The sequence below is a fragment of the Salmo salar genome, chromosome 02 (assembly GCF_965601325.2).
Source record: "Salmo salar chromosome 02, fSalSal1, whole genome shotgun sequence".
Lineage (NCBI taxonomy): Eukaryota > Metazoa > Chordata > Actinopteri > Salmoniformes > Salmonidae > Salmo > Salmo salar.
The window spans coordinates 65,127,501-65,139,672 of NC_138292.1; the positions used below are offsets into that span (position 1 = coordinate 65,127,501).

The 12,172-nt window shown below is 43.9% G+C and overlaps 1 protein-coding gene across 2 annotated transcripts in view; it reads left to right on the forward strand.

The window, feature by feature from the left end:
- LOC106589514 (outer dynein arm-docking complex subunit 3) overlaps positions 1 to 4,695 on the forward strand; it is an 8,776-nt gene extending 4,081 nt beyond the window's left edge. Inside the window, exons 9-14 of one of the 2 annotated variants that reach the window (XM_045707672.2) lie at positions 1 to 132; positions 437 to 597; positions 885 to 1,041; positions 1,199 to 1,348; positions 3,051 to 3,135; positions 3,222 to 4,695. The exon at positions 1 to 132 is cut by the window's left edge and continues 15 nt beyond it. In XM_045707672.2, coding sequence (XP_045563628.1) covers positions 1 to 132; positions 437 to 597; positions 885 to 1,041; positions 1,199 to 1,348; positions 3,051 to 3,135; positions 3,222 to 3,352 — 816 coding nt within the window. In that variant the 3' untranslated portion in view covers positions 3,353 to 4,695. Of the gene's footprint in view, positions 133 to 436; positions 598 to 884; positions 1,042 to 1,198; positions 1,349 to 3,050 lie in introns of both variants that reach the window. The other variant, XM_082965967.1, reaches the window with a different exon arrangement.
- The last annotated feature ends 7,477 nt before the right edge of the window (positions 4,696 to 12,172 follow it).

The window sequence follows — 12,172 nt, forward strand, 5'->3', positions numbered from 1 at the left end:
ATGCAGCCTGACGAGCTGAGTAGCGACGCCCAGCGCAGTGCCACCGGGCTGGGGGAGGAGGAGAGGGCCATCTCCACCTTCGAGGAGGCCTTCAGACGCATCAAGGAGGCCACGGGGGTCACTGACACACGGGTACGGAGAAGAGGTCATTTTATATGATTCTTTCATTTTGTGTGCGTTTTGTGTGTCTTTGTATGCAAGTGTGTGCGTGGTACATGTGTGTTAGTTTGTCTGTGCACTTACTGTATCCATGTATGTGTATGCAAGTGTTGTGTGTTTTTCAGCTATTAATATGTGTGTGTGTGTGTATTAATCTATATGTGTGTGTGTGTGGGTGCGTGCGTATTAATCTATATGTGCGTGTGTGTGTGTGTGTGCGTGCGTGCGTGTATGTGTGCGTGCGTGTGTGTTCATCCATCTCCGTGTCCCTATGCAGGAGGTGGTGGAGAGGTTCATCTCCCAGGGAGACACCCAGCAGCACCTGGAGGATCTGAAGAAGGAGAACCAGGTAACCCTGCTACAGCTGAAGGAGGACAGGGACCGTCTGCAGGAACACTTCCAGGACATCAAGTACTCCGGGGAGACCAAGCTCTCCAGGTCAGTGGGCAGGGGTTAGAGGTCAAGGGTTAGGGATTACATAGCAAGCAAACATAGCAGACCAGAGAAGTTGTAAGCGGATGCTGACACCTTCAACGGAAGGTATTATTTATTAAAACAGTGACCCTCAGAACAGATCCTTGACGATTGTACATTGTGGGAGAAGACCAATCAAGCAACTTGTTGTTGTACAGAAGTTGGTCTGGAAGGTTTCTCTCCTAGTGTTGAGTTGAGTGTGTCTGTAAAGTCATTCTGATGGATATTTCTTACTGTCCTGTCTTCTACAGTGGTCAGCAGATGCTGGAGGACTGTAAGCGCCACCTGCAGGCGGAGCAGGGGAGGCGCGACGCCGCCAAGGAACGTCTGGACTGGCTGACCCGTACCCTGAACACGGTCCGGGCCGGGGTGGAACACCTATCTGACAAACTGCAGCACATCAAGCTGGTACAGAGAAGACCCCATTAACAATATAATGTACACTGACCTGAGACCTGTCCGATTCTTTAGATCAAGTTGCATTGGGAAACCTTGTAAATAAATGTGAAGGTGCTCAGAAACATTATGTCAATTGTGTCCTCGAACACCTTCTCCCCTCCTCCAGGGTGAGGGCCCGGAGCCCCAGCTGCCCCCCGGCTCAGAGGAGTACGTGGTGGAGCTGCTGTCCCAGTCAGAGCAGAAGCTGCTGTTACTGCAGGAGGAGCTCCAGGGGAAGGACCTGGCCGCCGTCATGAAGGAGATGGAGGAAGAGGAGGTGGGGAGAGGGAGGAGGAGAGGTGGGGGTAAGGGGAGGGAAAGGGGAAGGACATGGCGGCCATCATGAAGGAGATGGAGGAGAGGATCAGAGATAGGACTCTTCCTTATTCGTTAAACATTGACTGTTGTTGCCATAGAAATTTAAAGAATAGAAAAGACCCTTAGACCAGGCCAATTTGACAGTACCCATGTGTACACTCATTATTTTTCGGTGGTTGCTGCTCCCCACAGTGAATTGGGTATTGTAGAGACAGACAGGTGTTTCAGACAGTACATGGAGCACCTACTCAAATAGGTCCTGCCAGGGTAAAGCTTTATGACCTGAAACCATCTGCTTATTTTCCATCCATTCGCTACTGTACTCCCAAGATTTTTACCAGCCCCGCCAGCCAGACTAGATGCTACATACAGACCATGTTCTTTAATCTGTGCACTGGTGCTTGAATAGCTTATCTGTTCCTGGATGGAAATACGGCCATTAGGTGTTTGATCTTGATTATTAACGAGTCACAGCCAGCCGGCCACCTTGAAGTCTGGTGTGTGTTTGAGTGCTCAGGAGTCAGAGGGTACGGGTAGTTCAGGAGTCAGAGGGTACGGGTAGTTCAGGAGTCAGAGGGTACGGGTTGTTCAGGAGTCAGAGGGTACGGGTTGTTCAGGAGTCAGCGGGTACGGATTGTTCAGGAGTCAGAGGGTACGGGTTGTTCAGGAGTCAGAGGGTACGGGTTGTTCAGGAGTCAGCGGGTACGGATTGTTCAGGAGTCAGAGGGTACGGGTTGTTCAGGAGTCAGAGGGTACGGGTTGTTCAGGAGTCAGCGGGTACGGGTTGTTCAGGAGTCAGCGGGTACGGGTAGTTCAGGAGTCAGAGGGTACGGGTAGTTCAGCAGTCAGAGGGTACGGGTTGTTCAGGAGTCAGAGGGTACGGGTAGTTCAGCAGTCAGAGGGTACGGGTTGTTCAGCAGTCAGAGGGTACGGGTTGTTCAGGAGTCAGAGGGTACGGGTTGTTCAGGAGTCAAAGGGTACGGGTTGTTCAGGAGTCAGAGGGTACGGGTTGTTCAGCAGTCATAGGGTACGGGTTGTTCAGGAGTCAGAGGGTACGGGTTGTTCAGCAGTCAGAGGGTACGGGTAGTTCAGCAGTCAGAGGGTACGGGTTGTTCAGCAGTCAGAGGGTACGGGTTGTTCAGGAGTCAGAGGGTACGGGTTGTTCAGGAGTCAGAGGGTACGGGTTGTTCAGCAGTCAGAGGGTACGGGTTGTTCAGCAGTCAGAGGGTACGGGTTGTTCAGGAGTCAGAGGGTACGGGTTGTTCAGCAGTCAGAGGGTACGGGTTGTTCAGGAGTCAGAGGGTACGGGTTGTTCAGGAGTCAGAGGGTACGGGTTGTTCAGGGGTCAGAGGGTACGGGTTGTTCAGGAGTCAGAGGGTACGGGTTGTTCAGGAGTCAGAGGGTACGGGTAGTGGTATACCGTTAGCGCTTGTGATGTAGCAATGTCTGTCTGGGATTCTCTAATGATGTTGGCTTTGACTGGTCTCAAGTTGTATGCCTTTACATTTTGAAGGCATAAGCCCTGGTCCCAGATCTTTGTGCTTTATAGCCAACTCCTATGGTTGAATTAACAGATCTCCTTGACTAACATGTTCCCTTTGACATCTTATTATGATGAGAACAACTGTCTCTCTGTGTCTGTGGTGTTGTGTCTGTGTCAGTTCCATGCCAGCATCGAGGGGAAGCTGCCCCATTGCAACACCCGCATCAAGCTGCCTGAGGCTCAGAGACAGGACCCATATGATGGTGAGATGGGATCAGACGCAATACTGCATACACACACACAGACACACTCTATCTCGCAATCCCTCTCTCTTTTCCCTCTCTTTCAGAAGAGGAGGAGAGCGGGGACGATGAGGGTGACATTATCACCAGGGCGATACTGAAGCACCAGTCTCAGCTCATCATCGACTCCAAGACTAAGAGGAAGACCAGGACCAAGAAGAAAAAGGGCAAGCTCTGATCCTAGATCAGTTAGGCTGGCTAGAGGTCACAAGAGCCATAGAAATATAATTGCTAGAATGGGGATGTCAGCTCTAGTAATTATATTTCTATGACGAGAGCAGCCATGAGTTTGTGTTTAGTGTGAGGTCATAGGTCATATTTGTGCCCTGGATTGAGTGAAAATACCTTTGCTTGAGATGGCATAGGGGACTTTAGGGAAATCTTACTCCTCACATATAATTATTCAGTTAGCTAAATAATTATATTCCTTATTAACTAATGGAATACACAGTAAATGTATATTGTACATTTGATGATACTGTAGCTAGGGGAACGTTGTGGTGACAGATCATATAGTACCTTGCAGTCACCACATTAGCTACTTTATGGATGCAAGACTTGATTTTATCACAAAGCAGTTCAACACAAAATAATTGATTTCCCACTTGCACCACTGATTTGTAGATTATAAAATTGTAATCAAAATAGGAATGAAAATCAATAAAAAGCTTGATTTGAAGGATTACTCAATCTTTGGTTAGGTAAGATTTCTCTAATGCAGGGGTGTCAAACACACAGCCCGTGGTACGTTTGTTTTGTATAATATATATATATATTTTAATCTGCATTGAAATGACTTAAATATTGAAACTGTGTAGAAATCAGGGCTTGACATTAACCTGTTTAGCCACTTGTCCTTTGGACAAGTAGGACAGAATTTTTACTTGTTTCTGAAGTCACTTGTACCCCCAAAAAAAGGTCTGTCACACAGGCCAAAAGAGTGACTGAAAATGAGTGAAGTACACATATCCGTGGGAATTAGGGGTGCTGAGGGTGCAGCAGCACCCCCTAATAAATGATTACTCCTGTACGATTACTGCTGTATGATTACTGCTGTATGATTACTGCTGTATGATTACTCCTGTATGATTACTCCTGTATGATTACTGCTGTATGATTACTCCTGTATGATTACTGCTGTGTGACCCTGTGTGTGCCGAAGTGTGCAGATGGAGCAGTGACACAGTCAACGATGGCTGGCTGTGCGTCTTGTGATAGGTTGTAAATCATTGTGGACTGCAGAGCAACTCTGCTCTCCTCACAACTGGATAACTATACACTGATTCACATCTAGGCTACTTACTATATGCCAGTATGTGTTGTAAGTAGGTTTCACATGGCTAGAATAACATGGAAATAAGTCTAGGCCAACTACGCATCATTTCTTTCATCAGCTTTCCTCAGCTGAAGCCTAAGTTTTCCTTTGACTCCTCATTATATTTGTCGATCTTGGTATTGCTCAATTTCAGTTCTTGTGGCCTAAAATATATGTAATTCAAAATAAATCTGTGAATGAGAATAGCATAGACTCCGACTTTCATAATTATTCCCATTTGAAAGCTGCAACTTTAGGACATTAAACACTTCATTAGAATTGTTTGTAAAATACTCTTCATAACTTTAATTTGTCAATGCTTTTATGATATTTCAGTTAGTAGGATTAGGCTTTTGGTCGTTCGGTTCGCATTCCTAGAATGCATGCATCATTTCTGACTTATAATGCGTTGGTCAACTGTCAAGGCTTGTTCAAAATTATATCTTTCTATTGTATCTTATATCTCTCTCATTACTACCTTAGGCCTCCCATGTGTTTGAGGTATTCTAAAACAACTTAAAACTTTCTGAGATAGCCTAGAACTCCGTTTGATTAATTCAATGTTTGATCATGAAATTGCGCGGCAGGAGAAACCTAGCATGTATTTAGCTGAAAGAATGGTGTACTAGGCCAAGTCATATTCATATAAAACGGAGAGGAAATAGAACATTTGGGATTCTATAACAATAAGACACCGGAGTGTCCGCTATTAAAATAGACTGACTATTGGCCCAGATCATCCGATATTCAAGAAAGAGAGAAAAAAAAAGAAGATTCTGACCTGATATTTTGCGCTGCTTTGGTGAGACTCTTAGCTCTGTCTACATTGTCCTCTTGCTTTTTGTAAATTTAACATTTGTTGAAATAGGCTATAGCAAATAGGAATATAGGCAATTTACTACCCTGCTGTCTGATCCAATTCTGACCGGAGTAATTGTTTGATATTGTGATTTTTTTGTACTGAAATCTATATATTCTGGTTGTCCAACATTTGTTTTACTTGCCCCACGCAAGTGGACAAACCTTAAGGTCGAGCCTTGGAAATGATAATAGCCCTACATCTACAGTCTCTTCACTCTGCCCAGCTTCCTAACCGTCATCGGAACAAAAGCAAGACAATCAGGGAGCATGGGAAAATTCCAAAAGCAATGGATAGAGATTTTTGCTAATTTTGCCAGCGAAGAAACATAATCAATTTAAAGTGAGGCCCTCTTGACCTCGGGGAAGACTGAATGCGGCACTCCTGCTCTAATTTTGAACAGGGTTTCCCAACTGCCGGCCCGCGGGTGCTCAATTTATTTGTAATTATGTTCCGATCCCCTGACCATCCACTCAAGAAGAAATCGTCCTGCGGCTGAATGTAGTTGATGATCCCTGATTTTGTAGAATATACAATAGAAAAAAACTGTTGAATTAGTCATGCTATGCTTCCTTTCCCTATTTCTCCGTAAAGCTGGTAAAAGAAACTCCATTTATAACAGGCCATGTTGTTACAACAGAAATGTTATATGGCATCTTCTTGTTGGCACAACAGATATTCTCTCTCTTTTGTACTGCTTGTATTTACTTCCTCTGTTTTAGCAAGAAAAGCTGGGCTGTTCTCAGATCTGTTTGTACTGACTTGCCAAATCATATGGTCATTGTCATGCCAAACATGGTAGCCTACCCACGAAAACATTTCCTTCACTATTACTCACACTTGGGTCTCCGGAGTGGCACAGCTGTCTAAGGCACTGCATCTCAGTGCAAGGGGCGTCACTGCGAGTCCCTGGTTCAAATCCAGGTTGCATCACATCCAGCCATGATTGGGAGTCCCATAGGGTGGCACACAATTGGCCCAGTGTTGTTTGGGCGGGGTATGCGTCATTGTAAATAAGAATTTGTTCTTAACTGACTTGCCTGGTTAAATAAAACATTTAAATAATATTCTGTCTCTTACCTGGCTGCATTAGAATTTTGGACCCACTGTCTTTACACATCAATCACGCCATTCTGTACTGTATGTCTTTACAATATGAAACCAAACACCAACTTTAATTTGTGTACTGTACACACTCTGAAACTGAAAATAATTGAATAAGTGTTTACCCTGACAATATAGTGTATTTGAATGAAACTACCGGTACCAAGTATATTGACACATCCACTATATACCTAAGGTATTGTGAATAGTATGAAAGCATCACTTGGTTTCATAAGAGCAGGTCACCTGTTTCTGTTCTTTACTTTTTCTCTCTTTATGGTCCAAACCCATCTATTGTGAATAACGGGGTCACCTTACGATCCAATACACTACACTACTTAACAAACGAGTGCCATTGTCCATGTTTGACATGAGATCCTGTGTAACATCAGTGGGCTTATGGGAAAGACACACACCTCACCTCTGAGGAACTACAGAGAACCTCACGCTACTGATCTAAAGACATTCTTTCTGTCTGAGTCGTAGCCTACACCCTTGTGCTATGATTCAATTATCTAGCGTCCTAATTAAGAAAATGTATTTTTTTTACTCTTTTTGCTTTCTCCTTTATACCTGACATTCAATTAGTTGGGTCATTCCACCAATCCGTTGCCTTTTGAAAAGTGTAACTTGGTGTCACCTACTTTTTACATTGTCATAAAGTTGAAAATGTTCAACTTCATAAAAACACATTTTCCCATCTGAAGAGGATAAATACATAAAAATACTATACTAAATGCCTATTAAGTGCCAAATAAAGTAACAACTGTGGCAGGGTTGACAATTTCATCTTAAATCAGCCATAAAATCCCTTGTGACGGGGAATGGAAGCTTGTTGGGAACCACAGGGAGGTGCAATTGAATGCAAGTTGGGTAACAGGGTTGACGTGTTATGCTTGACCCACTCAGTTTCCCACCACAAAACACCTGAAAATTGGCCAAAAAGAGTAGAACAGTATCTTAAAATGCTTCTTAGATTGATGACACCGGACACATAAGTATATTTTAGTATTTAATTGTAACTTAGAATAACATTCCCTAATGCACCTGGCGTAAGCTACCTGAGGCTTTCTCAAGCATGGTTATATATGGCAGACATAGAAAACAGCTACGGATGCGGAAAGAAAACCCCCGTCTTGAGTCAAACATGCCATCTATTGGTAAACATAGATATACCAGGTTACTACATTCCCCCATTTAAAGCTAATAACCCAATTTATAGCCCAAAGCGGCCAACTAAACATTTTATGATTTTCTCATAACAATCACATGCTATTTTTATATTACATTTTTTTTCAAACATGATCTCCCTTACGATCTGAAATAGTCTGGCGGACGTCTCTCTAATAGAGGATCTCAGAGGTGGTGTAGCTGGTGCCACCAGCACTTCACCCCCTGATGGTGAAACAAAGTCCTTTTGTGGAGACTTCACAGGAGGAGGTCGTCCCGAAATGGTTGAGACTTGTTGGTCTCAGGTTGTTTGTTCAACTGCAACTCTGGGGAGCGTTCCAATGTCCTGTCCTGCTCGTTTAAGCATTGATCCATGTCCACGGATGGAACTGGAATTCGAGCTCGGATCTGATCCACGTCTCCTTAGTCTTTGTCCACTTCTGATGATCACAGTATAGGATACTGGTCATGGGCAATCCTCAATTGTAGCTGGAATCCATTTAGGACCAAACCCATAGTTTCTTGTGTAGACATCATCTCCAGGTGAGAAACGTCTGAGTGTGGCTCTGTTGTTATGATTCCGTTTTTGATTCCATTGCTTTTGTTGTATTTTCACTTTCAGGTCTGGCCTAATGAGATCCAAGGTTGATCTTAACCTCCTTGACGTCAGCATTTCTGCAGGTGACAACCCAGTTGTAGCTTGAGGAGTGATCCTGTAGCTAAACAATAATCTGGACACCTTTGTTTCAATGCTGGGCCCTTGCATCTTCCTCATCCCCTCCTTCAAGGTCTGAACCGTATGTTCTGCTAATCCGTTTAAAGATGGGTGAAAAGGGGCCAACGTTACATGCTGAATTCCATTTTGTTTCATGAAACTTGTGAATTCAGTGCTTGTAAAACAAGTAGCATTGTCGCTAACCAACATTTGAGGCAATCCCATGACACTGAAGCTTTGTCTCAACTTCTCAATCGTAGCGTGCGATGTTGACGTGTTCATGGGGTAAACATCTATCCACTTTGAATGAGAATCAATCAGCACAAGGAACATTTTCCCTAGGAAGGTTCCAGCATAGCCCACATGTAGTCCTGTCCATGGTTTTTCTGGCCATTCCCATGGATGTAATGGTGCGGTGGGGGGTGACTTCCTGTTACTCTGACAATCTGTACACAGGCTAACCTCATTTTGCACATCCTGGTCCATCTTTGGCCACCAGACGTATGACCTCGCTAGGCTTTTTATTCCCGACATACCTAGATGCGATTGGTGCAATAACTTCAGTAGCATACCCAGCCCTTGTGATGGGATTACTACTCTTGAACCCCACAGAACACACCCATCTCCAACACTCAAGGCCAAGCGGCGAGCATAGTAAGGCATGATCTGAGGCTCTGTCCCGGTAGGCCATCCTTTCAGGATAAATTCATGGACTTGTGATAATGTCACATCCTTTGAAGTCCATTGCCTGATTTGTGCTGTGTTCACCGGTGTTCCATCCAACACATCGATCATCAAGACTTGGTCATTTTCTCCTTCCTGAGTGATGATTTGTGGAATGGGCAGCCTACTCAGAGCATCAGCATTTCCATGGTATCTACCTGGTTTGTAAATTATTCTGTACTCGTAGGCCCTGAGCCACACAGCCCAACGTTGAACTCTTGGAGAGACCATTTGTGGTACTGGCTTTTGTTCATGGAACAGAGAGATCAGAGGCTTATGGTCCATTATTTCACAGTACACCTCCCATTCCTGATTTTTAGGATCAAATGGTGGTAGCGAGCCCATTGTTGCCAAAGCCATCTTTTCCGATTCTCTCTCCCCTCACGCAGTCAATCATTTGTTCTATCCGTATCCAGGGAATCATCCTTCCGAATCTTCCACCGCTCACCTGAGTCTCACATCCAGCGTCGCACGCCAAACACTCCGTTGAATTCGTGGCAAACAGATCCAACGCAGTCCTCCATAGTCATCCTCATCGCCAAATATGTAGTATCTTAAAATGCTTCTTAGATTGATGACACCGGACACATAAGTATATTTTAGTATTTAATTGTAACTTAGAATAACATTCCCTAATGCACCTGGCGTAAGCTACCTGAGGCTTTCTCAAGCATGGTTATATATGGCAGACAGAAAATGGCTACTGATGCGGAACGAAAACCCGTCTTGAGTCAATACTGCCATCTATTGGTAAACATAAATATACCAGGTTACTACAAAGCTCATCTACTTTTTTTTACTTTAAATATTATTTTTTTTACCCCTTTTTCGTGGTCCCATCGCTGCAACTCCCGTACGGACTCAGGAGAGGCGAAGGTCGAGAGCCGTGTGTCCTCAGAAACACAACCCAGCCAAGCCACGTTGCTTCTTGACACAATACCCGCTTAACCCAGAAGCCAGCCGCACCAATGTGTCAGAGTAAACACTGTACACCTGGCAATTGTGTCAGCATGCATTGCGCCCAGCCTGCCACATGAGTCACTAGTGCGCAATGGGACAAGAGCATCCATGCAGGCCAGACCATCCCCTAACCCAGACGACGCTGGGCCAATTGTGCGCCGCCCATGGGTCTCCCCGGTCGCGGATGGCTGTGACAGAGCCTGGATTCAAACCAGGATCTCTAGTGGCTAAGCTAGCACTGCGATGCAGTGCCTTAGACCACTGCGCCACTCAGGAGGCGCCTCATCTACTTTTACACTATGATTTGACTATTAGATGTTCAATGTTTCTTTTGAGAATTTTATTTATATTTTTTTTATATAAAGTTTCACCATATTAAAACAAGAGAAACTTGAAGAAATGTTGGGGTTAAGTGAGTTAAAATATTCCTAGATGTCACAGAGGATGCACGGAGAGACATTTTGGCACTAGTTTGTCAGATTTATTGAATTCTCCATGTGCTATACTAAAGGGCATTCATTTAATATAACAGGCTTTTAAAATTCAATATTGATGCACAATTTCTACTTAAAATATCAAAGGGATGCAAAAGGCACTCATTTGGTGTAACAACCCAGTTGTTAGTGCTTCAGTTGAACTGTGACTAATGATACTGTCATCTCCTCCCAACACTATGTTGATGGGACAACCTTTCCTCATATCGTAGAATCAGAGATGCAAGTCCAAGAACTCTCTCTCTCTGTCTCCCCTCCCTCCCTCTTTCTCCATCTCTCTCTTTTTCTCCCCCTCTCTCTGTCTCTCTCTTCCCCTCCTTCTCACTCTCTCTCTTCCCCTACTTTCCTCTCTCTGTCTCTCTCTCCCCTCCCTCCATCTCTATCTCTCTTCCCCTCCTTCCCTTTCTCTCTCTCTCTCTCTCTCTCTCTCTCTCTCTCTCTCTCTCTCTCTCTTCCCTTTCCTTCCCTATCTCTTCCCCTCCTTCCCTCTCTCTTTTCCCCTCCGTCCCTCTCTCTTCCTTCTTTTCTCCATGCTCGCTCACATGATGCTGGCTGTGTGACTTATGTAACGAGACAGACAGGCAGACAGACAGCTGGGGGTGAGGGACATGCAGAGGGACAAATGCTTTTTCAAACCAGCACAATGAGTCATTGGGATTAAGCGTTCTTTGTTGTGTGTGTTTGTGTGAGTTTGACAGTATGAGTGCCTGGCATGCATGGTGGACAACATGTTTCAGACAGTGTACTGTAAGAGTACTGAGAAGAAACGTACTTGGAAATCGCTTTAGTCCTGCTTGGTTAATGAGAACAGGTTTCAATTAGTAGTTTTTGTAGTTTTGCAGTACCTGCAATTCTATCAGATATTTCATTATTGATACTCAAAGGGCTGTAACAGGCCTTAGCGATCAATGTTTAAGCAGTACATTTTTTTTCCACAGACGCAACAAGAAAGAAGCATGTGCTTGCTTTAGATTGGGTGTTTGACGTTTCTGAAGTTATGACGCAGTGTGTCTACATGCAGCTACAGAGGGTAAGAGGTGAATGTCACGCAGAGAGACAGAACAAAGGCCAAGGCATAATGGGTGTGTATTTTGGTTATTCTTGTTCTTTTTTCTCCTAACAGGAAACAATATTGACTTCATTTCAAAGGACCTAATACAGAGCTCGGGCTAGATTTCCATTGGTTGCTCTCACACCATACACACAGACACACCCATTAGCCTACACATGAAATGTATAGATCGAATGTGACATACATTCTTGCAGTTTTATTGAATTCTCCATGTGGTCTATATTAAAGGGCACTTCATTTAATACAACAGGCTTTTCATTCTTAAAAGTGTAACTGTATAAACATATATTTTTTTTAAATATTGAATTTGGCCTTTACTGCTATAGCCCATATAAACTCATTGTATGACACATTCATAAATGGCAAAAAATACCTGTAAACAAATACATCATAAGGAATAAGGTTTGGAAGCATCTGTGCATTTTCACTTTTCATGTATAGGCCTATACCGTTAATCTAAGCTTTAAAATATTCATGATTTGTGTGCTTTCAATCTTAGTTTTGGATATAAAACTCATAGGTTTACACAGGCAGCCTAATTCAGATCTTTTGTGAATTAGGCTGCCTGTGTGAACGTAGCCAATGA